At 43.4% G+C, this 27,129-nt stretch overlaps 1 protein-coding gene across 2 annotated transcripts in view; it reads right to left on the bottom strand.

Moving 5' to 3' along the window:
• Dock1 (dedicator of cytokinesis 1) overlaps positions 1-27,129 on the bottom strand; it is a 503,223-nt gene that overhangs the window by 57,394 nt on the left and 418,700 nt on the right. For both annotated transcript variants that reach the window (XM_034495028.2, XM_034495020.2), the window contains exons 32-37: positions 26,060-26,118; positions 18,627-18,775; positions 9,010-9,095; positions 8,667-8,823; positions 3,505-3,545; positions 1,926-2,016 (exon numbers count right to left, since the gene is read on the bottom strand). In XM_034495028.2, coding sequence (XP_034350919.1) covers positions 1,926-2,016; positions 3,505-3,545; positions 8,667-8,823; positions 9,010-9,095; positions 18,627-18,775; positions 26,060-26,118 — 583 coding nt within the window. The remainder of the gene's footprint in view (positions 1-1,925; positions 2,017-3,504; positions 3,546-8,666; positions 8,824-9,009; positions 9,096-18,626; positions 18,776-26,059; positions 26,119-27,129) is intronic.

Genomic DNA, 27,129 nt, shown 5'->3' with positions numbered 1-27,129 from the left:
AGTAAGTTGATTAGCCAGCACGAATTGACATTGAAAATAATATCAAACATATTTAGGGAAAAATCACAAAATGTAACAGTATAGGAAATATGGAGGCAGATTATGTTTCATTTACCATTTAATTGGAAAATTTGGAGCCCAGTGGAAGAGATAATGCAATTGAGCCTATTGATCTAGGCTGTGGAACAAACTATCACAGTCTGTGACAAACCCATCTGTCCTCAATATATCCAAAGACTAAGCAAATGGTATGCTTACACACACACACACACACACACACACACACACACACACACACACACGTTACATCCATACAGACTTATAAAGTTTATGTTCTAAGAGTGTGAGCAGTCTGCCAAGCCATTTCATTTCCCTGGTGTGAATAACAAGATCTTCACATTTTGCAAAAATACCCTGTTCCTGACATTTGGATTTCTAATAAATACAGACATTGGACTTTACAAATGAAACGGCTGCTTCCCGGAGCATGCCTCAAAATCTCTATCTTCAAAGATGATATTCCTTGGGAAAGCTTCAGATGGCTGCAAGACAGGAGGGCCCTTAAGCATCCAACCTTCAGGACTGTGGAGGGGGAGCAAGAGTAAGCCAGCTCTTTGCCTTCTGCCTGCCAGAACCCTGCTCATTTCAGGCAAAGGCAAATACTGCAGAGTCCTGTGTGTGTATGTGTGTGTGTGTGTGTGTGTGTGTGTGCGCATGCATATGCACATGCACGCTCCTGGATGTCAGGATAAGGACAGAGACAGAAGGTGTCTGTCTGGGGTTTAACTCTGGAACACTATCCTCCTTGATTCCCATGATCCAATACACATTTTAATATAACTTTTCTCTTGTGGGTTTATCTCTTACTCTATTTTTGCTGTTTGGGAGGTTAGCCAGTGAAACAAGATTCATTGATTAAACACTCTAATGGTTCTTGTTTATCTCATACAGAATTTTCTGATTTATTTTTTTTTAAATAAGGGTATCATGAGAAAGATAATCAAAGACTTGCTAAGATTCTAAAATATAAAACCTGAAGTTGCATAGAAGTTTCTCCATCTCTTCACCTGTCTATCCACACCCACCACCTACTCATGTATCTTCATGGCCTTCATCCATCCATCCATCCATCCATCCATCCATCCATCCATCCATCCATTGATTATCCACAAATCCTTCCCCCATCCATCATCCAACATCCACCCACCCATGCCTCTATCCCTCTCTCTTCCCCTACTTTCCTTCCCACATCCATCCATTTACTCACTGGTCCGCTCATCCATCTGTCCATTCACCTGGTCTAGTTATTTTATGGGGATCTAGTTTGGATTACTAACTATTCTGGAATTGGACATCAGAGAGACAACCCATCACACAACCCATCAGCGCAAGCAGAAGGCCAACGTCTTAGAGAGGGCTGAGGAGTGAAGGAATCACCAGAGTTGAAAGTTCTCATGCTATGGCTCATTAGCAGCATGCTTTAGAGACTGGAACAGCCAACGGCAACTCTCAGCATGGCCTGCTCTGCAGAAAAGTTTAGATCTGCGTCCTCCCTCTGTGAGAAGGAGGATGACTTATCCTTCCACTTGGCTGCCCTGCCAGGGTCATTCCTAATTATCAATGCTGTTCTCCAGCCATACTCAAGCCTGTTGGCACAAGTGAGACACTGTACACCCTCTGACTCACAGCAGCTTCACAGCCCCCTGAAGGTTTGTAAACCTGACACCTTGTGAGGCTGGCATTCAGCTGGCCTGAATCTGCAATCAGAGCACTTGGATATTTTTGTTTCTATCACCGACTATACCCATATCCATAAAAATCATATGCCAGTGGTTTACTAAAATTTCTCATGGAAAAGAAAAATTTGAAATAAACTCAGAATGCTTAAGAAGAGCCGCACAGACGTGCATGGTGATTTCTATTACCTTTAGAAGCTTCGCATGCAGAAGCAAGGTGTAGGCCGCCTCTGTGTAGTTGTCACACTCTTTGTGCAGGTCGCAGAGCTTGTACAAGTACCTGGTGATGAAATAGGACTACATTCTTAAGGACTCACAAGGTAATCTTATACAAGTACCTGGTGATGAAATAGGACTACAATCTTAAGGAGTCACAAGATAATTTGTGTTGAGGACTGCAGGTACTAAATTTGACATTCAACAGTAACTCATAGCTATACTTTCTTTTTACTATGTTCATAATTCATAATGCCTTGAAAACTGTTGGTGTAGAAAACACAAAAAGAACTGATAGGAATAAATGTACTACTACTATTACTAATATATGCATACAGATATATACCATACATATATGAATAAAGGTATATGCTGGCACACATAAATACAAATATATAATTTTAAGTCATCTTTGTAGGAAAAAATGAGGATAATATATAAAGATAAAAATTTCATTGCAGGGTTCCTTATTTTTTTCATTTTTTTCCAGTTACATTTCTCAAACATTTGAAATGAGAGTAGACAATCTAGATTGTGCATTTCTCTGGCGTCAAAATGCATATACACAGAAATCCATAAAGATCTAAATCCACAAGACAAAAAAAAAAAAAAAAAAAAAAGAAAAGGCAGAGATGACAGTGGACTTGATCAAAAGGAAGTCTGTGCTGTAGGAAGAAAGGGGTGCTCTTTACTCTACAGCCAGACACATTTCGGATCAAAGAGGCTGGTTGTTTCCTAAGTTTATTATATTCATATGGTATGTTTTAAAAGAAAAAGTAAAAAAATAAGAAGTCCAAAACCATGCAAGTACACTCTGTGTAGCTCACACAGCCAAGCTTTCTGTCACACAGGTGAAAAGCTAACCTCACTCATTTAAGCTGGTCTGTCACCTTGCTAATTATGGGCCACATAACCTGAAAAGAGACTGAGAAATATAGTGTGTCACTCTAATCAAGTGCTTTGATCATCCAATGATGCTGGGGATCAAACCTAGGTCCTCCCCAAACTAGGAAAGTGTTCCACCAGTGGGCTATGTCCCTGGTATATCTTAAAAGCAAATAAAGAATCAAGTCCAGCTGGCCACATAAAACATTTTTCATTACTGTGAGAGAAAGACATAGCCATGTGGGAATAGGTTACTAGTTAAATAAGAACAGACCACAAAATTATATTGTCTACTTCTAGAAAATTTATCACCAGATTTCTCATTTGATCACATGACTTACTAGGGTACCAGCATGTACACAGAGGATGCTGGCCAGCTTGGCACATACATACCTTATATACAGGTAACATGACTACAACTCACACCCAGGGTACAGGTCAACTCAGTGCATTACATACCTTAGATACATCTCATGGTGACGGCAAGGCAGACACAAGGTGCCAGTCAGCTTGGCACATACATTCCTTCTATACATTGCACAGTGATTACAACACATATACAGGGTGCTGGCCAGTGTGGAATACACAGAGGGTGCAAGCCAATATAGCACATACCTACTTTATACACATCTCAGAGATCACAATGTACACACAGAAATACACGTACCTTATATACATCTCTTCCCTTTCAATTTCTTTGTAGAAATTCTGAAAAATTAAACCATGACATGTTTTTTTTAAATTGACTCCATTATACAACACAATACAAAGAACGACAAAGCAAAAACATAAATTAAAACAACAACTCAACATTGCAAATCCATGGTTCAGTTGTGGTTGGCACACTCAGTGGACCCAGTGTGTACAGAGTAGATTTCTCAATTCACCCAAGCTCTGAGCATATAACACTAGTCCTGACTTTTGCTTTGGTAAGGATCATATCTCAAACACTTTAGACACTTGAGGACTAAACCTATATCGGTCATTTGAAAGTCACCCATTTTCAGTTAAGAACAAGGTTCTGGAAACACAATGTCTCAATCATTGTGGTCAGTCTTATTTGAATAAGCAGTTTAGTTCCTCCTAAACCACAGTATAAGAAAAATGGATGTTCACTTTAAAAAAGAAGAAAAAAGAGGGTTGGAGAGAAGGCTCAGCAGTTAAAAGCATTGGCTGCTCTTCCAGAGGACCTGGGTTCAATTCCCAGTACTCACATGGTAGCTCACAACTACCTGTAACTCCTGTTCCAGGGGATCTGACATCCTCACACAGACATACATGCAGTCAAAATGCCAATTTACATACAAAAAATAAATAGATAAAAGAGGGAAACAAGGAGGGAGGGAAGGAAGGAAGGAAGGAGGGAAGGAAGGAAGGAAGGAAGGAAGGAAGGAAGGAAGGAAGGAAGGAAGGAATTCACCCAAGCTCTGAGCATATAACACTAGTCCTGACTTTTGCTTTGGTAAGGATCATATCTCAAACACTTTAGACACTTGAGGACTAAACCTATATCGGTCATTTGAAAGTCACCCATTTTCAGTTAAGAACAAGGTTCTGGAAACACAATGTCTCAATCATTGTGGTCAGTCTTATTTGAATAAGCAGTTTAGTTCCTCCTAAACCACAGTATAAGAAAAAAGGAAGGAAGGAAGGAAGGAAGTCTGAAAGAAGAAATTCCCTTGTGCAAAAGCTCTGGTGGAGAAGTTAGTTTGTGATTTCCAGTAAGTGGGCTATTTCTACACATTTCTTCATCTAACTCAATGTTTATACCAAAGTCACACTTCTGGTAAGCATGGCAGTGCACACATTCATGGCAACACTGGGAGGCTGAGGCAGAAGAATTACCAGTTTGGCTATGTAGAGACTCTCAAGCCAGTTTGAGTGACACCGGGAGACCCTTCCTTACTCTCCCCTCCTAGTGACATTTCTTTTCAATGTGGACTACTTTCTATACCTTAGATCATACATAAGACACTACAAAGGTGCAGGAGTCAACTCAGATGGGCCTACAGAATGGAAGTATGAGAGTCATTTTATTTTCTATATCTGTTTTTTTGTTTTTCTTGAGAATTTCATATTTGCATACAATAAAATGTGATCATATCCAATGACCCCCTTGAACTTTCCCCCAAATGTTCCTCTCTTAACTTAATTTCTTCTTATCTTTTTTGGAGATAACCCACTAAATCAAATTCATGCTGTCACATATGCATGGGAGAAGAGCCATCTGCTGGAGGACAGGAACTCAACTAGGACCCACATAGTCATTCCAACAGTTACCATCTGCCACTAACTCCTCAGTAAGGGGTGGGGCCTAGAGAACCCCTCATCATGAAATTTAGCATCTAGGAATGACGTTTAAACTCTACCATGAGTGTCCTAGGGAGCTGGCAAACATCAACACTGTAAAGGCATACACACAGTGAGTCTTCAACCTCACAGATCAAAAAGGCCGGTCTGTCTGAAAGAAAGACTATCTGGACAACAAGCAAGGTTCTGTATTGAAAAACTCATTTTACCTGGAGCTGCATCTGACATTTGAAGGAGCCCTGGTCCCTATGAGGCAAGCAGTAATGAGGGCATTTCCAGCCACAGTTGGAGACTTAACAAAAGATTTGGAGTGAGGAAAGCCGTTTCTTCCCACCTCTCACTCACAAGTCTCTAAACACTACCACGTCCCATGAGCCTCTCTTGTACCCATTTTAATTCCAGCTCACGTCCTCAAACTCTTTACTGGCTGAACCATCTCCTCAGTCCACACAGTTATTTGAAATGCCTGGGCCAATAACTGTGAAACCCCTGTTGTGTCCATGTCTGGCTCTGATGGCTTCTCTGTCCCTTAAAAAGTGTGCTTTCTGTTTTTAGGATGGCTATTTTATGCCGAGAGGATGGTGATGTCCAGCCAGGGTTTCTACTATCTTGGATTTCAGCTCCAGCAGCTGTGTGTGACTTTGTGCATCTTCTTGCCTCCACAGCTCAAGGAGAACTTGTTAGTCTAAGAAGCTGGATGTTAAAAGAACTGTTTGTCTTTTAGTTTATTCACTAGTTTATTTAGGCTTTTCCTTTGCTATTAAAGGAGAGATGATTCCCAAGCTCTTTCCACAAGTGACAGACATCATAGTTTATGGAAGGAAAAACTCTTTACCAGACTGTTTGTTATCAGCCTTAACAGCTTGTCCAGATAGCAGACAGAGGCTGCGACTGGACCAGAACTCTTAGGAAATGTTCCTCATGGCAAGACAGAGACTACATTGATTCTAAGAGAAGCAGAGACTAAATTGACTGTTTCTGTTAATTTTTCTTATTCAAATATCTCAGGTTTTTCTTCCTTCCTTCCTTTTTAAAAAAGATTTACTTTATTTATATGAATGTACGTATGTATGTCTGTGGCAATGTATGAGTGTCCTTAGAGGCCAGAAGAGGGCACTGGGTCCCCTAGTGCTGGAGTTACAGGATGCTTAGAGATGTCTGATATGGATGCTGAGAACAACTCAGGTTCTTTGCAAGAGCAATACTCACTCTTAACCTTAAGCATTTCTCCAGCTCCTTCTGATTTTTTTTAAATGTATGTTTGATTGTATGAGTGTGAGTGTGTGGTCTGTAAGAGTGTGTGTGAGTGTGTATATGTGAGTGCATGTGTGAATGTGTGGTTTGTGTGAGTTAGTGTGTGGTGTGTGTGACTGTGAGTTAGTGTGTGTTTTGTGTGCATGTAAGTGTGCATGTGTTTGTGTGTGTGTGTGTGTGTGTGTGAGTGTGTGTATGTGTGTGTGCACCCACGAATGTGTTCAGAGGCCAGAGGAGAATGTCAGGTTTGCTGTTCTCTATCCCATTGAGACAACACCTGTCACTGAACTATGTTGATGGTCAGTAAGCCCCAGAGATCCTCTTGTCTCTGTCCCTCACGGTGCTGCAGTTATAGGCACATATGCCCTCTGTCTGACTTTTTGTTGATACCAGGATGCAAACTCAGGGTCTGAAGATCACTCAGCAGGTGACATTACTCACTGGGCCATCATCTTTCCAACCCCTTTGGTAACTCTATAAAGAATGAATGCTATATCACGTTCCTCCTGACACAAATGTCCAATATGGAAGGAAGTGAAGGCAAGTGCTTATATGCTACTCAATGACTGGATCATGGCCTGAAATCACAAGGCCAGTGACTGGGAAGAACAGTAAAGGAAGTTAGACATGATAGGAATAGTATTGTCTTGCATTTTCACCTAGAGACAGCTGAGGGAAGCAGAGGATAGCCCTACCTGGCCAGGAGTCAGCCATTATGTTTCCTTATGGGGGTAATAGTGCAGAGAGCCCTAAAGCCTGATTGGGAAGTACATCCATATACGGAGGTTTGAGGTTGGCCAGCCCAGCCACTCCTTGGACTTGAGCTTGTGTGTCCTCAAGGTTCCTAACAGTGCACTGGCCCTCCCATTCTTCCTGGATGCACTTTAAGAAGGAACGGTGTCCACAGACCCAAGAGCATCACAGTCATAGTAGGAACATGCTGGGTCAAGCATAACCAAATCCACCCTGCACTAGTGTCCCTTGGTGCTCTCACAAGTGATCGTAAATTGGGTGGATTTAAACGGCACAAAGATCTCCTCATAGTCATAGAGTTCTAAAGCCAAGGTGTCAGTTAGGGCCTCATGCATTCCCTGTGAAGGCTCTAGGGGAGACTTGTTCCTTGATCCTCCTAGCTTCTAGAGATTCCTGGAGTTCTGTGGACGCTGTCTTCTTCACTCTAATTGCTGTCCCTTGCTGTCCCTTGTTCACCTGGCTTCTCTTCTACATCTGTGTCTGCTTCCTTTTTGGGCATGGTGCATTGATACAAGGGGCTTATGCAGCCCACACTGGTCTTAAATAAGATATATAGCTGAGGCTGGCCTTGAACTCTCATGATCTTCATGCCTCTACTCCCCAAGTACACTGTCACACTCAGCTTCTTCTTTTCCCTTGTATAAGAACTCCTTTGAATAGATTTAACCCTCATCCACCTAGGCATCCCAGGCTAATCTCATCTCAAGCTTCAGTGTGCATGGGTATGTGTACACTCACATGTGTGTGTGAGCATGAGCATGTGTGTATGTGTGTGTATACATGCATGTGTGAGTGTAAGTAAGAGTATGAGCTAAGCTGTCAGTCATTCCTCAGTTTGTTTTCTGTTTTTGTTTTTATTTTTTTGGAGATGGAGTCTCACATTGGCCTTGAGCTTACCAAGTGGGATATGCTCACTGCCCACTGAGACCCAGGAATACACCTTTCCAACTGTCTTTGTTTCACCAGTGCTGGGATTATGAGCCACCACACCTGGGTTATTTTTATGTATGTTTTAGAGGACTAAACTCAGGTCTTCAGGTTATTAAGGCAAGGACTTTACCAACTGAGCTATCTGGGTCTCATCTGGAGAGACACCTTTTTCCAAAAAGGATCATATTCTCAGGACTAAGGATAAGGACGCTACCATTCAGGACACTCACTAGGGCACATGACTCTGCTCTAATAAAGGGAGTGTCTTCATATCTGGAATTCACAAGGTGCTACCTTGGTTATGATACTAGATAGCTTGCCACCCTCAGCCACAGCAGGGACATTGTGCAATGTTCAGAAGAGAGCCGAGCTCTTGGCCTGGCTGAGAGCAGATAGGCAGGTAATCCTCTGTCCTTCTTCCCAGTACCAGAGAGGACCTCCCACCCTGATCCAGGCAGGGGGCAGCCATGCTGTGCTGAGGAGTGTTCTAAGGCCAGCTGTCCTCCGGGCTCCTGAATGCCCTGGCTCCACTTGCATGCAGCGTGCTGTGAAGATAGAAGGTTTAATTAAGGCTTCCCTCACCAGCACGTTGACTGTGCAGCTCATCCGGTTGTCTTTGTTTTCGTCATGCATGATGGTCCTGTAGTCCAGGAGCCTCTCCATCAACCGCACCACGAGCTTCACAAAAGTTTCTCCTGTCTTGGCAAGGTATTTATGCTTCCTGCAGTGCTCCAGGAGGCTGAAAAAAAATAATTACATACACCTTGTTAATCACACTCCAAGAAAGAAACTTGAGGCACGGTTTAAAATATTTCCCATTATTAACACATTTTAATTATTTCTGGGCTACAAAGTTCATTGTAGTCTAATTACAAGTCTCTCTGTCTCTCTCCTGACATAAATCCCGCCGTGAATCAACACTTACATTTTATCAAATAACACTTTGTATTGCTCGTCTCCTCTGCCTCCTTCCACTTCATGATCCAGCTTAGTGATGATCTCATTTTCAAACTATAATTAAACAGAGGAAGTGTAAATAATTAGCATGGCAGATATTCCATTTGACTATGTGGGTCTCAGTCACATTTACGTCTTTGGGGTCACTGTTGGGTGGTTACCCTCTGCCTTTGAAATGTGACTTCATTTCAGAGATGCTATCCCTGAGCCCTTACAGACATCCAATGACTCCCAGCCTCAGAGAGAACCTTTGCTTTCTCTCCCAGTTAATGGAGCCAGGATGCATGTATTTTAGTAGGAGGAATAAACGCCATAGAAGGAAAGTCAAGCCAACTGTAGGAGACAGAATCAAAGCGTAATGGAGAGAGATAGCCATCTTTATCTCTACAGACAAGCAGTAAGTACAATAGGGTGTCGAGTCCTGGGAAGGAGCAGGTGGCATTTCATTTGCTAGGTTAGTGTTCTGGGCAATCTGAAAACATCTATGGGACCACATCACTGCCACTCTGTGACAGATCTCCACTTCAAACAGGATTATTGGAAGCAAAGCAGAAGGGTCCAGAAGCAGAGATTAGCAGTCACTTTTAGATGGTCCATTTCCACACTCATCCTATATACTCTCTCAAGCTGGACACTGTGAGCATCAGAGTTAATTGATTATATCTCTAAAAAAAAAAATCTCCTAAATTCCAGAGAGTGGGAAATTCCCAGCATATTTCTAGGGATGATTGGACTGGAAATAAACACCTTCATAATAACAAGCATGTCTCCCCATCTCCTTCCCTGATAGCCAGGTGATACCCAGGTCGAAGGGAAGCCTGAGATTACCAAACTAGGAGTGGCTAGAAGAGCATGGGTTCTTATAAAGATGGAGACATCCACACTCTGAACCATCGGAAGTGAGCAAGAGGGAAATGGGCAACTGAACTCAAAGCCCAGAATCAAGAACTCGAGAGCATAGATGTGAGGGTCTCTAGGATCCCTTTAAAGATATCCAAACACCCAGTTCTCAGCAGCAATCCCCAGGTCCTCTATGAGGACAAGGGTCTTATGAGAATGACAGCCAAGAGAGAGTAGGCCTCCTCTTTCAGTGACTGCCATATTGAGGCTTGAAGACAAGCCTGAGACAGTTGGCCTTATGAAATGAATATGTTGCCCTGTGTGGATTTCAAATTTGTTTGGTGACCCATGTATTTGAAAATAGGATCTCAACTCAGTGTATAACCAAGGAAGAACTTATGATCCTCCTGCCTCTACCTCCCAAGTGTTGGGATTATAGACAGGTATCATTATATCAGATTTTATGGAGTACTGAGGATGGAACCCAGGGTTTCCTGTCTATCATATGAGCCCTCTACCAGTGAGCTATACCCAGGGATGCAAGTAACTGAGCTCAAGTAGCCTCAGCAAGAGTAGCCTGGTTAGTACTGAAACAACTGGCTCTCTGGGCCTTGTCCAGCCAAGTGGTGACATGGTTGAGTCACAATACTAGACACAGGACACTGACATGGGGCATGGGAAGTGCTACTGTAGCAGTGGCAGCTAATGGTGGGCTCTGGAGAAGCAGAAAGCAGGGCCCACAGAAGAGCCTCTGAGCTCAGACTCTCCTGTTCCTATGATGACACAGTATTCAGAGCCTCACTTTCATCCTGCAGCACAAACGTAAGTTAGGGCGGGGGAGGGGGTGCTTCTACCTCAGCACTAAGAACTTGGCAGCCTCCCAGCTACCTTAGCCTTTATGATCTCCTCAGTCTTTCCGACCCTCTCACACTCTCCTCCCAGATAAATACCACTTTTTGATGGCTAGGCTTAAGAAGTTCCAGGCTTTCAGAAACAGAGATGGTTCCATTGAAGGGAGAGATTGACTTGGCTTTTTTCCTTTTTCAACATGGAGTCTCAAGGAAAATGCGTTCACTGTGAAATGACCACCTTTTGCTACTAGCTCACAATGACTCTCTTCTTTACAGAAAGGATTCCTTTAAGTGGCTGTTCACTTTGGACTCTAACACAAGGGAGATCTCTTGCAATTAGCCCCTAGATGGCATTTCAAGGCACTCTCACCTTTCGGGGGAAAACAGTCTGAGATGACAGAGATCAAGGGCGTATGTAAGCATGTGTGATTCACAACAAGTAGTTGAGACATAAAAGAGAGCCCGACAACTTTATCCAGAGTTAGTACTCGAATGTACATGTAAGAGAAATATAACTGAGAAGGTATAGACAATTCAGAGAAGTGTGACTTATTCTAACACTGGCAAACACACATAGAAACATTTAAAATTGTTCCTCACTCCCCAGTCAGAAGACACTGGAATGTGAGTTCTACTTTATAAAAAGAACATGCTTCCGTGTGTAAACTTAGCTGTCCCACACATGCAGAGGATGAAGCCTTGGCTCCTCCAGTCTGCTGCTTATCAAACTTGACTGAGGAATTGAATGTTTTCCAAAAAGAGTGGCTGAATGGTGCATGCGTCCCAGCACAGTTGATTCTAGATTTACCAACCTCCAGGCCGAGGGTGAACATTTGCACAAACATCTGGCAACTCTGCCGCGTAGCAGCAAGGTCTTCAGCGGCAGGGTTCTTCAGCTAGCCTCTCGTTTCTGCGCCTTCACCCATTTTTTTTTTAAACAGAACATATGAGGATCAATATGCTAGTGTACTGTGACCTGTTATCATAATCAGAATTAAACGGCCCCATCCCAATAAACTGGAGACAGTCCATTTGCTGATAGAGAAGGGCTGGTTTTTTATAAAGGCTGTATTTATTGTGTTCCTTGTCAGCCTACAGTGGTGCCGTGCAGCAGGGCTCTGTGGCTGGGATAAAATTAGAGTGTGTTTATTGTGCTACTCAAATGGTGGTGGAGGCTCACTGACGGAATAAGCAGAATCATTATATTTCCTTCTCTTTTCTGAATCACAAATACTGCTACAAAAACATCCACAGGGTATCCAACTTAAAATACGGAATAGAGCACCTCAAGTCTCTGATATCAGCATCCCCCTGAGAATATTAAATGTAAGAGACCATCAAGTAAAGGCATTTGGAAGGATGTTTTTCAACTGGCTGTGACAGACTGTCCTCAGTGGCACTGATATTGTAAATTCAATTAACTAAGAAAAAAGCTGCTGTTTTGCATCTTACTGCCCAAGTCAGCTATGGGCTATTGAATACTATTTCAGAGACTGTGAAGTCGGGATCCCAGCCATGGAAAATCTTAAAGCCTATGATAATTCATTTGAAATGTATAATTTGGGGTTAGGTTTACCAATATTAAAAATCGTGGGCGTGTGTAATGGCTCTACCCACTGAGCCATCTAACCAGCCTTACTGCTGGTCAGATATCATTATAATATATTTATACATGTATAAAAATCACACCTGTATTGTAGCCAGGATTATTTAACACAGAGATCTGGATGTAAATAATACAAAGACTAAGAGCTTATCACAATCTGGTTGAAATCCTGAGTCTACGAGTGTAGCCTGCTGTATCTCGTAGCAAAAGAGTTTTCTGGTGAATATTGCTCTTTGCCCCAGGGTGCTCTACTTTCCCCTACCATTCGCATGAAAACAAATTCAGAAGATACTGCAAGGTAGGACCTTGGTGCCTGGCAACTTCCTGAGCTTCACCAAAGAATCACCTCTTTTGTCTCCTCCACCTCCTTGTGGAGCTGGCCCATCTGCTGGAGCCATACAACCTTACTCACTGGACTTACAAGAGCCCATTAGAAACAGGAAGATGGTTGACTGAGTCTGTGTGAAAAATAGGTCCATGAAGAAGCCTCAGCAGACACAAGCCCATGCTTAAAAGCCTTGGTCTCCCAGCTCTCCTGATAATATCCTAACAGTGACAGATTCCTCAATCTGTCCCTTGGCCTTTAATCCCCCGTGCTCAGACACACTAATATTTTTATGTAGATTACATTTATCTTCCCTAACCACTGTGTAAACTTAATTACATACTTAATTAATCTCTAGGATTTCATCCCATATTAAAAAAAAAAAAAAAAAACAAAAAAACAAAAAAAAAAAAAAACAAAAAAAGAACATTCATTTTTCTCCTGTCTGTCAAGTAGGTAGCTCCTTGACCCTGAAGCTTCTGTGACCTGTTCATGAGTTGAGAGACCCCAAAACTGTACCCTCGGAGCAGGGAGGCTCAGCTGCTGACTGATACCTTGCAGACACTCACAACTCACCTGAAGAGGATCTTCTGGCTTAGTGCAATTACAGTGAACTCTGAGAAAATGGCCTCAGAGAGAGTCAAGTTTGATTTAGTTGAAGGAGACTATGGGAGGTTGAGTGTGTCTTTGCTGGAAGGCTTTAAAGAACAGAATTCAATATAATCAGAACTCTCAGAGTCAAAGGTATTGGCTGTCAAGATCTCTCAGACCACCTTTGGGAATGAACGCAATGAAGTCAAATCTATTCCCTATGCCACGCTTCCTCGAGAAGCATGGAAAGCAATATGACTATGTTTTCTTTTGAAATAAAGAACACAAATAAACAGGCCAACAAATCAAACTCCCAAACGAATTGGAGAATAAACAAGATAAAATTTCCACCAGACTTACATTCATACTACACTACAAATTGTACTGGCTTTTTTTTTTTTTTTTTTTTTTTTTAACCAAGTGGCAGAAGCTTCCAACACTGTTCCAACAAGTCGAATAACTATTTGCTTAAGGTAAGCAGCAGGGGTGGCAGGGGGAGATTATTCAAACAGAAACTCAGGATGACACCAAGATTACTCTCATTTATATTGTTACTACTAAATGGGAGTGTCTGGAGGTGGTGGAGCAGTTTACTGAGTCTCACAAAGATGACATGAAACAACCCCATGATTGAGAACAAGATTTCGCCATTTCCACTGCATTTTTTTTTTTTTTTTTTTTATCAGTGCTATGCAGCCTGCATGGCCATTTGATTACCCTTCTCAGCTGTGAGCGCTGAATTTCCAAAGCTGTAACAAATGGAATTCTTTAAAAATATGTCAGGACAGAATTTAAAGTGTGGGTTTTTTTTTTCCCCTTTCATTTTTAGTTTTTGGAAGTAAGGTGCAGTGTGAGGCTGCGATCCTGATGGCTTTGCCTCTGGAAGGCTCTCAGTCAGATAGTAGAAGAGTCAGGGTAATGCCAAGAGACGGTTCATCACTCCTTTACCAAGGCCAGGTGTGTGGAGGTGGGGGACAGATGGGACAAGAAGACCTGGCCATCTCCTCACCTCTTCCATACTACCGTAGGATAGGGTGGAAGGAGGATTCAGACAGGGGACCATGAAAACAGGGGTGAGTTGAGGTAACATGTTACAATGGTGGAGGACAGAGACTTCCTGGAGGAGAAACAGAGCAAGGAAAGGAGGGAATGACTTAGGTGGATGTGTGGGACAACCAGATAGTGAAAGAGCCTTAGAAAGGACTGAGAGGATCAAAAAGCCAGGCTTTCATAACAGTCAGACACGAAACAGGTGGAGAAGAAAAGAAATGGATTTCTGCTGTGGGGAGACTCATGTTGAGAGGTCAGAGAAATGACAGGGGAGTCCCTCTGTCAATGGCAGCTGCTACAGGGTCAGGAGGAATCATCCTAGGGACACATGAAAGGCCCCTGAGCTGAAACTCTTCCACATGTGGTCTTGCCTCTGCTACTTGGAGCACCCACAACCATGGAGGAAAAGGACATGTTCCAAAAACTGTGTGGGGCACAGAGGAATGGCAAGAGCGAAGATTTGGGGATAGGAAAGAGCAACCAGGACACCATGATGTCTTCCTCCCAAGGGGCTACAGATCTGCTGTTCTAGCCCAGAAGAACATACATGTCTATAGCCAGGAGGGATTTCTGAAAGGACCGGAGGCTGCCTTTTATTTCAAATGCTTCTGCTTTGTCTAAGATCCTTCATGTTGGATCACAGATCCACCTGTTTGGGCCCAGTCCCTGTACAATTGAGCTATAAACAGGTGATGTTTACCAGCATTTAGAGAGCATAAACCTTCCTGTTATTATTTTCCTTTTCCTAGACTGTTTCTTGAGCTGGAGTCTCATGTATTCCAGGCTAGTTTCAAACTTGCTAGGCAGCTGGGGATGACCTTGAAATCTTGATCTTCCTGCCTCCACTCCAAAATGGTGGGATTAAACACCTACCACCATGCTTGGTTTATTCAGTGTTTGGGAATCAAACCTTTGGCTTTGTGCATGCCAGGTAAACACTCTACCAAGTGAGCCACACCCCTAAGCCCTATAGATGCTCACAGTTCCAGTGAGATCTGTCCAGAATTGAAGAAATCAAGATGACTCAGTGAACTGAGGTAAGGAATACAGCTCTAGAAAGGTTGTCATAGGCCACAGGAGACTGTGCTTCCTGAATGGGCAACTCTATGCCACCCCATCATTCTACCACAGGAGCCCAGGCAATGGAAGGACCTCGGAGAGGCTGGACAGGGTAAGGACACAGTGGTTTCGGAAGTTTTCTGCTCTCTCAGGACTGGATTGAAAAGAACATGCTAGTAAAATGTTACCACTGTGGCTGGGATGTGCAAGGGCGACAACTTGAGGCAACTCAGGAGAAGCCAACTTGCAGCACATGCTTCCAAAACTCCAGTCATAGTTAGATACCATTTAATCTAAAGTAAACTGGAGGTTTCCCCTTGAACCCAAGAGGTTACCTCCAAACTCCAATTACAAGTGATCAAGATAACCTGGCCACAGTGCATATTTTGGAACATCAACATATCAACTTCTCTGCTGTGGAAGTGCAATCTTTAGAAGATGCTGTGTCCTGTGACCAAAACACTAAAGCTGCTGAAAAACAAAAAGCCCTAATGCCTTCCCCTCACTCCATTAGGTTTGTGCATCTGCTATAAAAGTGGAGGCAATTTAAGCCCTCACTGATGTGACTAATCAGGTTAGATAATTGCATTTGTGGTGGATTAGTTAAACAGCAGCCAACCGTCCCCATCCCAGCAGCTCCTGGATGGAGAGGCAGGCTGAGCCAGCTGTGTCCCGGTGGCTGAGCACGCACCCAGTCAGGATGTATCTGCAGAGGTTGCCAATAAGGAACAGGAATCGTGCCTTCTGCTTTAAGAGAACAGGCTGACAAGGACGTGCCAGAGTGAAAGCAGGCAGGTGCTAGAAGGACAGAGGAAGTCAACAGATAAGTGCTGTGGTCCAGGAGAGCCTTGGTGTGGGGGAGCAGGGGGAAGAAGAATGGATGTTGGAGGTGAGAATGCATAAGGAATGGTGAGACTTCTCAAATGGCTGTGATCAGGAGGCAGAGAGGGCAAGCAAAGGCCACTGTAACAACCTTATACTGGAAAAGTGAGTGGCCAGGATACTAGCAGAAAAATGGGTGCTGGGAAGGTCTGGGCAGGGCATCTTCCTGAGAAGCAGAGGTAGGTGATTTTTTTCCCCAACCCCCAGAAACAGACTGACACAGAAGAGACCTGCTACAGTTGGCTTCTCTAGTATACCCTCAAAGTTCCCTGTGATAGAGGCTTGATCCCCAGGAGACCTTTAGTGTGGGAGGTGTCTAGGCCAATTATACCAATAGGTGCCCCTCTGAGAGGCAACATGGCCTCAGTTCTACTTGGTCCTGGGATGAATGGCTTTGCTTCACTACTCCTCCAATCCTGCAATCCTGTGATGGGCTGACTTACCAAAGACGCCAAACAGGGACAGCTGGTGACGAGTGAAACTCTCTCAAACAGGGAGCCAAAACAAACCCTTTCTCTTTATAAACAGATTATCTGGGGTATTTGTTCTGGTGAGGAGGGAAAGCCGGTAATCACAAGATTGTTTCTACAAGCTTTATTTACGGTTTGCCGTCTTTGGATTTGCTTTGCTTAGAGAGTTGTCAATGCACGCAACCCAGTGTCTCCACACAAATGGAAAACAGCCAGTGAGACTTAAGCAAAGTGCTGAAGGAGTATGAAGCCATGCTTAGTCTGAGACCATCTCTTTTGTGGATCTGCTTGCTTGCGGCTGTGCTTTTATTTGCCTATATCCAAGCAAGGTGTGTTTTAAGTCAGTGAACATGCGCTGGGATCTGGGGAGCCTTGCTGTTTGTTCTATGACTCAGGAACTTTAGCTCTGTGCAAAAACAAAGAACAGAGTCTGGATGCCCAAAGGAGTGTTTAGACTGGCATCTCTGCCTCTATGGCTCTCATTGGCTTCATATCATTCTCCATCAAACCTGGGGGAGATTATAACATTTGAAGCACCTCTTTAGAAGGTTATTGTAAACTATTTAGAAACCTCCACAATACAGCAACCAGGCCCAAAGACTGAGAGGAGGGAGGGGAAATGCAGTCTGCTCACCCCCCCCCCCCCCAATTCATCTTCATTTCACCTACCCTTGACCTTTACTTTAACCCAAAGACTATATTTCAAAACGTGAAATGGTATAAATGGTTTTCAAGCCTTATGATTTTAGTTTTCTGGGCTTGTGACATTTATCTATATAAATACCTTTTCTCCATTTATCTGAGTTTTTAAATTTAATAGCAGTTTTCACAAGTCTTTCTTTGTGCTTGATTCATATGAAATTCAAAAGTGTGATGAATTTTATGCCTGGGAAAAAAGTATTTTAGATTATAATTTATAGTTTCAGCAAGCCTGGAGTGACACTGGGACCAGGCTTTTGAGGCAGCAGCAGTGGAGGCAGGTCAAAGCTTATAGCAATAATATCAAACAATTTGGCAATAATGTCAAACGGTACAAAAGCATTTTGATTCTAAAATTGCATTTCTGAGTATGTATACTGAGGAAACATTCAATATGAATTCAAGTTACGTGAACGAGCAGGCACAGGGTACACTTACTGGTAGGGAAACTAAGCAGCCTAGAGCAAAAAAGGAATCAATGTGCTTCTTGAAGTGTTATAGCCCCATTAAAATAAGATTTAAAAATCACACACACACACACACACACACACACACACACACACACTATGTGAGTGTGTATGTGTCTGGGTGTGCAGAGCCCATCTGCAGAAGCCAGAAGATGCTAAGTGTCTTGTTCTCTGTCTCCACCTTATTAACTGAGACAACATCTCACTGAACGCAAAGCTCACCTTTTTGGCTAGGTTGGCAGCTGGAAAGCCAACCCATGCCCTGCTACGGTCTTATGACCTATGCCTATGACTTATGCCCTAGCACTGGTATGCATGCCTATGCTAGGGTTTTTTTTTTTTTTTTTTTTTTTTTTTTTTAACATTGATGCTGGTGATTCAAATTCAGATCTTCATGCTTGCACAGCAGATGCTCTAAAGCATCTAGAGCTTGCCCATCGAGCTTCCTTCCAGCCTCAAGGGGCTTTAATCTACGATTTGATGTAAAGTCCCTATAAAAGCCAGTAAGAGACAGCTAGAAGCCAATGACCCCTTTCCTAACAAGGAAGACCGAAGATGACAGATTTTTCACCAAAGATGGTCACCGCGTTTTCTTTGAGCTGTGGAGAACTGTTTTTGTGTGTCATCTTTAGCTCTGGAATCATCTATGTCTTCCTGGTTTTTTTTTTTTTTTTTTTTTTCCTTTTTTTGTTTTGTTTCTGATCTGTCCCCTGGTCTTCACACTTTTTGCACATTACATCCTTACCATTTGGAAGCTCCGGGTGGAGTGGAATTCACACTGCATCATGTCGAAGAAGATGGGAAGGGTGGCTTTTCGAAGTTCTGTCTCAGGAATCAATGTCATTTCCAATATTGGGCCAACCATTTCTGGGATGAATTTTATCTTGTGTTGACCTTTCAATCAAGAAATGCAACATGTATTATTTTAAAAAGAAGGGGTGGAATTTTCAAAAGGGGCTTGGGAACACAGAGCACGACAACACAGACCCTAGGATCTTGAATGGAGTTTCTATGGTTGTGAACCCAATCTTGCTTTTAAGGATTTTGAGTACCTTAAGTCATGTGTGGACTGAGGAATGAGGAGACGGTTCAGTAGATGACGCATTTGTCATGTAAGTATGTGGACTGGAGCTCAGGACCCCAGCATTCACATAAAGACTGGGGAGGCATGGCAGCACTCAGGAATCCCAGTGCATGAGAGGCAGAGATTGGGGCAGTATGGAGAGCCAGGTTAGCCTACACAGTAAGTTCTGAATTCAGTGAGAGACCTTGTCTCAGTAAAGAAAGTAGAGGGCATGGAGAGGTGACGCTTAAAGTGAACCTCCAGTCTCCACACATGTATGTACATCACACCAATATACACCCATAAGGGCAAAAATGTGGACAGAATTCAAGAGTTCAACCATGAGCAAGCAATGACACTATCCTCGACATGTATTTCTGGTCAGCAAGATGGCGCAGCAGGTAAAAGTATCTGCCACCAAGCGCCAGGTATGACCCTGGAACCCACATAAAGGTAGGAAGAGAGAACCAACCCTACAGGGTTATCCTTTCATGTCCATGGCATGTTCCCCTCCCTCATCTCAGGCATGCACATATAATAATAAAAAATATTTTAAAAACTTGTAACCTGTGGGCATGGCTCTTTCAGTGTGCTGCATGAGACCATGTACTATTAGATTTATTTTTGTTCTTTTAAAGAGGTTGTTTGATGCTTATTTTGAGAAAAGATCTCCCTATATACTGACCAGATGAGGTGGTTTCACCGGCAGTCAGATGTAGCACATAAATGAAAGTCATGCTCATTCCCTGCTACTCAGTTAGACACAGCAAGGGACTGGGGCCAGGGTAGCCCCATCTGACAGGCATGGGAGCTGAGACAGGGAGAGTGCAGGTCTCCTAAGTTCCCTGTCTCCAAGATGGCAAGGAGAGGTGTGGTCCATTTGACCCCTCTGTGACTTCTGAATGACTGCAGTCAAAGCACACAGAGCTCCCACTAGACCATGGAATTGCAGAAAGGGCAGGGTCTGCTACCTCGTACCACTGGATGACTGGCATGCAGTTATGTGAAGAACATCTTTGTTGGGCTCAGGAGGTAAAAGGATCTGCCTTGGAAGCATGAAGACCTGTCATTGATCCTCAGAACTTAAAATGATAAAAAGCAAAGATGAGATGAACACGTTTGTATCCCTGCACTGGGGAAGTGGTTTCCTCGGGCTCATTGGCTGGCCAAGCCTACTAAGCCTACTTGGTGGACTTTCCCATCACTGAATTCAGAATGCTTGGGGAATGGCACAGATGAGTGTATATGGGGCTTGATGAGAGCCATGGAAGGTAAGGGAAGAAGGCAGTGGCAAGGCCTAGCTCATAACCCTGCTGGTGTGCAGAAGTGAGGCTTCCAGGAACCTTTCTATGCAGAGGCAGGTAGGCTCTGTGTAGAAAGGTGATGGGTAATCTCTGTTGTCAACCAACAACATCTGGAATCAACTACAAACTCAAGCAGCTGGGCATACCTGCAATGGATTTTTCTTGATTAGATTATTGTAGGTAGGAAAACCCAGCCTAAATCTGGGCAACATCTAATACTGGCAACCTATAGAAAAGGATGCAAAAGGAAACTTTTGCTTTTGCCTGCCTGCCCTCACTCTTGCTGGAAAGTTCATCCATCCTGTTGCCGGGGCATTCCTCTGCTGGTATTGGAACCTACATCTTAGGGATTCCAAGATAGACTGAAGACCAATAGCTCTCTAAGTCTTCCCTGGGATACCAGCACAACTTATCGGACTGCTTAGACACCTAGTTTCATGGACTGAACAATCATGGGAATCTTGGCCTTTATGTCATGAGATAGCCATTATAGGACTACTTGGACCACAGCCTTTAAGTCATTCTAACACACACACACACACACACACACACACACACCACATTAACAGTTCTGTTTCCTTACAATGCTGATTAATACACCAGCCTCTTGAGGGGACATGATGAGGCAGGGGTGGAGCTCCCAGGCAGCAATCTCTCATCCTTCGTTGCAGAATGCTCCCTTTTTCTTCAAGTCACCGAACTCTAACCAGCACTGTCTCACTCCCGCATATAAAAGGAGGGTGCAGGAGAAATGATACACCTGACTGAATTATTTGTGACATTTTCTTATTAACACTAGCAGCTGATCTGGAGTTAATTAATCTCATTAATAACTTCGACACAATCAGGAAACACAATACAGAATTTGGTTTTCTTTATAGCTCAACAAATGCAGATTTCTGTCAAGAGAGTCGTTAAGTGAATGTGTCTATTATAAGTAACCATACATAAGAAAGTAGAGTGCTCTCATAAGCCAAAAGATGGTTTTAACGAAGTGGACACAGGTACAAAATGTAATCTCTGATAAGGAACCTGAATTTAATTAGAATCCAAATTTTCAACTTTTGCTAAATAGATAATATCTAGTCTGAAGCGACAACGGTGTGATTCTGCCCATTTCCCTAATGCTTAACACTTTTGAGAGGCGTGCAAGCGCCGCAAAGTGGTCCCCTGAAAATGCCATTATATTCAATTTCTCAGGTGACATTTTTCTTGTATTATGCCTAAAAGATGTCAGAGCCAATGCTTCAGAAAGCAGGAGATCGTGACAGCAAGTTGTTCATCAACTGTAATTTCAGTGTCATAAAGTTCTGTCTGTCACTCGCAGCTTTTATTGTTCCACGCTGGGAGGAGCATACAAAGCAGAGCAAATGGTTGCCGGGGCAGCCATTGAAAACCTAAGCTACACGAAAATAAGAGCTGTGTCTCCAGGGATCACCACCCTTCCCTTTGGTACAGAAAGCACACCTGGCTGGAGTAGCCTGAGACCTTTGAGCTGCGATATTCCTGGAGATGGAACTGTTACAAGTCCATAGTCCCTGAGTTAGTAGGTGGGCAGGGCTGTTGGATGCTCGTATTAATTTAATTATTTAGGACATTCATACTTGGGGTTTCCCTTGATGCACATCTGGATGAAATCTAATGATGTACCTGGATGTGGGTCAATGAGGGTCAAGAAGACTCCTGCAGTTTTCTTTTCCTTTGGAGAGAAAGGCAGAACAAGATAATGGTGGTGGTTTGAATGAGACATGTTCCCATAGCTAGGGGTTTGACCTCTTGTTCTGGAGTCAACGGCTGTGTTTGGGAAGGTTATGGAACCTTTGGGAGGTACAGCCTTGATAGAGGAAGTATGTCACTGGGGGCGGGCTTTGAGAGTTTCTAGCCTTGCTCTACTTCCAGTTTCCTTTTTCTGCTTCCTGGATATAAATGGAAACATGATCTCTTAGCTTCCAGCTCCAGCAGTCCACTGCCATGCCTCCTCTTCCATTATGTGCTCTCTCTCTCTCTCTCTCTCTCTCTCTCTCTCTCTCTCACACACACACACACACACACACACACACACACACACACACACACTTTAAGGTGACATAGATCCTTTCTTCTGTAAGTTGCTACTTTGGTCATTGTGCTTTATCACAGCAACAGAAAAGTAACCATGGCACGAAGTAAAATATTTTATCTTAGGTCCCCTAGTTGTATTCTCTACCCCGACTCCAAGACCTGCCTGGAGTGACTATTCTAGTGACAGGACATAGCACTAAGTCCTCTGAGAGTGGCATCTGACTTCCTCTGAAAGGCAGGCTTTCGCCTTGACACTTCTGATATTCAGGAACCCAACCATTGAACAGGGTCTTATTGTAGGAAAATTGTGCACACAAAAGGACCACAGGACAGGGAACCTAGCATCATTTCCATCTAGGGTCAATGGTGCAATATCTGGGTTTAAGGAAAAGCAGTCAGTTTGTGCATTCCTAAAAATACAGAGAAGGGGATTCTCACACGGAAAATAGCCCAAGCCAAATAAGGCCAAAAAAAGATCTGTGAGCATTTTTGTTTCAGCCAGATGGAGTCAGGGAGCATGCGCTGGTTCCTGAGGGCTGGGTGTAATAAACAAAAGTAGATGGTGGAACCAGGATTGGGGAGACGAGGTGGCCCTGTAGGCTGCCTCCAAGCTGAGCTCATAAGTAACTGGAGAGTTTGGTAAATGATCTCTTTTGAAAGAGTATGCTTTTGATTTTCTCTCTGACATGCTGGGTTCTACAAAAAGAGTTTGTTGCCCTGTCCCACCTAACAGGTCTGGGTCTTCACTTGTAACCACACTGAGCAAGGAGACTCTGATCTGTGCCCTGGGGCTGCTGGGCACCTGTGTGAGACAGCCCTCCCTCCCCAGAGACCACAAACAGCCCTGGTGGAGTGACAGGTGACTAATTGTAAGGTGAGGAACACATCTGATCCGACTTCTATTTTTATTTTCTTGGCAGAACTGGCTGCATGTGCCTGCCAACATATTCCCAAACCTGAGCCCACTTGAAAAAAAAAAAACAAAAAAACAGGAAGCTTTGTGGAAAAGAGGCTGTGTATATCCTGGGAAATCATGACTGGATGCTATGAGTTTGGAGAGCAGCAGCCTGCACAGCGCCATTGGCAGGTAGGCCAGAACCATGGAGACCCAGAGCAGGAAGGGTCCAGTATAGTCAAGGTCATGTCTTCTGTTTAATCTCCTGCATGGCTCTCATACCCAAATTGTTGTTTGCCTCTGACAAGAGAGCTTTGAAACACTCAGATGTTGGTTATATGTTCACATTAATGAGTGACAAGATGGGGGGTGGGGCTCCCCTCCGTTAGCTTCCTGTCGGTATTATGAATCAAAAGTCTCTATTGCTGAGCTCATCTTATTTAGAGAATAATGACAGACACCGTCAAGAGAGCTCACCACTCTGGGATGGGACAGTAAAGTTTGAGCACACACCTGAGTCTGTGGGCTCCAGAGGAGGCACTGTGGAGAACCTCACTCCTCCTGAAGCCCATCTTTCCTTCCTTCCTGGCAGTCATGGCAAATGGCATGGGAAGAGATGGGGACAGGTTCAAGGTCAACCTCTGGAGCTTCAGAGGTACCACTGACTAAACTTAAATATGAACATGTAGTTTGGTTGCTAGAGGAGGGAGAAACATCTTCAGGGATGCAGCTATGGGCAAGGTGCACATACTTCTGTACATAATCCTCACTCACGTGTCAGGAAGAGTCTCAATGAAACTCACCGAGTAACACCCCCCCCCAAAAAAAAAGAAAAAAGGGCATGAAAGTGGGGGAAGGCAGAAGGGAGTTAGAGGAAGTTAGAGGGGGCAAAAGGAACAGTGAGGGTGAATATTTCAAAAATCACATACATGTATAAAACAACAAACCCAAATAATAAAGATTATATAATTAAAATAGTATGATAAACATTTTTAAAAGTACAAAGTTCAGGGTCAGTATATAAAATGTAAAACAGAAACATACTGTGGTCATTGCAAAAAAAACCCAAAAACAACAACAACAACAAAAAAAACAAAACCCAAAAACCAAAAAGCAAAACTTCAAAAAAAAATTAAAACAGAAATATTGGAAAGGCAAGAAGACTCATTAATTCATCAGTTAGAATAATCTCTGGATAATACCTGGAGCCAGAGATCAGTTCCTTCAATTCCAACCAATGACCCTGTCACTACAGGACCACAGCAAGATGGCAAGATGCTGGAGATGCCTGGGACAGCAGCCACTGTTTATCAGGGGAGAAACAGGCCCCTTGTTGCTCACTGATCCCTCAGTCCTCTGCGTAGTAAGCTCAGAATCTCATTTCCTTTCCTCTTCTTTTGCAGTACTTTGGACTGAGTCCAGGGCCTCATGCATGTAAGCCTATGCCCAGAGAAGCCAAAGGGACAGTGTAGCCTGGCAAGTGAAATGGCACTCATGCCATCTCCTTTGTGAATGCTGGGTCTGGAGAACATGTCACTCAGAGGAGAAATACAGTGTCCCAGTGAGCTGTCCATGTCAGGGTCCTTTTGCCTCTCATTACTCTCTTTCTCATACACAACATATTTTTTCCTGTCTGGCATTAGTCTGGGCACCAGGCTGTCTAGGTAAAATAACAAATGTATCTTTTAGCATGTGATTTTGAGAAGGGACACAGGAAAATTGGTTGACATTACCTATGGACGGCCCCCTTCCCTATTCCAATAGACTCAGACTCTCACTACTGGGCTCATCCTTTGGACATATCACGGGATTACTAGGTGTCTAAGTTGGAAGTCTTTTGAAAAATTCTACCCACCACCAGAGACAGAGGACAACTTAGCAGGGGTTGATTCTCTCTTTCAACCATGTGAATCTCAGAATCAAATTCAGGTCATCAGGCTTGTTGGCTTGTTTAGTCACAGAGTCAACTTGCTGGCCCTTGGTTAAGATCTTAACAGAGACTGTTTTAGTAGAAAACTTCCTATTGCTAATGATGAGATGTAGTGGAAACATTGTGTAAATGAACTGACTCCTGAATGAGGTTGTATTTGTTTGTAATCATTAAACAGATCTCTCATGGCTTTCTTTGATCACGGCAGCACACAGTGCTACCGCCACCTGGTGGCAGGGTAAGAAACTGCAGATTTTGGGTGGGTGAATAAACCTGTTAGAAGGTAGATTCTGCTTGGCTGAACACATGAGTGATGGCAAATATCAGTCTGGTAATTATTGGGAGCAGAGTAATGGCAGTCCAAGCTATGTGCCTGCCTGACGCCAGAGGGCACTTTCTGGATTTCCTTATTTGCCGCTGGAAGATGCTTTTCTCCTCTCTTTAATCTGTTTTCTTACTGTGGAAGAAGCAGAGATTGCTATCCCAGTAATAGAAACAATTGAGATCTTTGAGATATACCAAAAGGGCTTGGGAGATAGCTCAGTTACTAAATTACCTGCCATGTAACCAGAAGGACCTGAGTTCAAAACCAGAACCCACACAAAACAAAGCGGAGTGAGGGGCTCATACTTGTCACCTTAGTGCTGGGGAGGCAGAGACAAGTGGATCCCTAGGGCCTGATGAGCCAGCCAGCTAGTCAACTTGGCAAGTTACAGACCGATAAGGTCCTGCTCTAAAAACCATTGGATGGTCTCTAAGGAACAAAGGCTGAACTACAGCTATCATGTGCACACACATGTGCATGCATACACATAAACACACACACACACACACACACAATCAACATTGGAAAATGGGGCTGATGTCACAGCACAGAGAACTCAAGGTGCTCACCCCATTCCCAAGATGACATCCATCTACTCACCCAGGTTGTACCACATGTCTCTGATCTCAAAGCCAATCTGCCTCCTCATGTCTCCATACCTAGAAAGAAGGAGAGAGGCAACATCAGTGTACAGAGCTACTGGAAATCAAACCCAGGGCTTCATCATGGACTTTGATGAAGGCTGTGTCAGAGTTCCAACTACATCTGCCACCAGCAGAATTTCTAGAGCTCCAGGCGGGGGGAATGGGGATCATTCCAGATGACAAAGCATCCCGAGGGAGCAGGAAGAAGCTGTGAAGAACAGCCAGTCTTGTGTTCTTCAGTCTTGTGTCCCTGGGCCTAAGGGAGTTTGTCTTCCATGCATGCTGCTGTTGGCACATCCAGTCACCCAAGAGCATTCTACCCACAGAATAGCAGTTTCCCCTCAGGAAAATAAAATCCGAGAGTTGGGGAAGGCAGCTTCCAAATTTTCCCCATTCTTCTATATCATTTTAAATGTAAGCAAGAGCTTAATACCCAAATATGTCAACAAACATTCCACCAGTTTTTGTTTATCTGGGAAAATAAATGCTAATTTTCCTCCCGGTGGGCAAAGAGAGGAGGTGTGCGTTTCATGAGTAAACAGAATTTGATGCTTCGGAAGATAAACCTTTATTAGCTTGTGAGCAATTTAACTTTTTCTTTTAGTGCCTAAGGAAAAAGCTGATTATATTAAAAATAATAATTTGCGAAATTATCATACAGCATTGCAGCTGAGCAGCTGTGTCGTCAAGCTTGCTCCCTTCTTCCTTGTGGCAGCTGAGGCGCCAAGGAAAGCTGATCACAGATTATGGTGTCCTGGCTCTTCAGGCAAGCAGCCCTGGCTGCTAAATCAACAATCCCCAGCTGGCTGCCACCTTATTAAAGTCTCTTGCACCTAAGCACCTGTCTGTCACTCACAGCAGGGTTAGAGTGGCATGTTCATCTCAGCCAGAGAAAATATATAATCCAAGCTACACACATGCTTTCTCTATGTGGGATCTGGCATGTACATACACATACGCATATATATGTATGTGTATTCATGTGCTCATTTCCATATATATATATATATACACACACACATATAC

The sequence above is a fragment of the Arvicanthis niloticus genome, chromosome 1 (genome assembly GCF_011762505.2).
Source record: "Arvicanthis niloticus isolate mArvNil1 chromosome 1, mArvNil1.pat.X, whole genome shotgun sequence".
NCBI classification, from domain to species: Eukaryota; Metazoa; Chordata; class Mammalia; order Rodentia; family Muridae; genus Arvicanthis; species Arvicanthis niloticus.
This window is presented reverse-complemented; position numbering and strand designations above follow the sequence as displayed.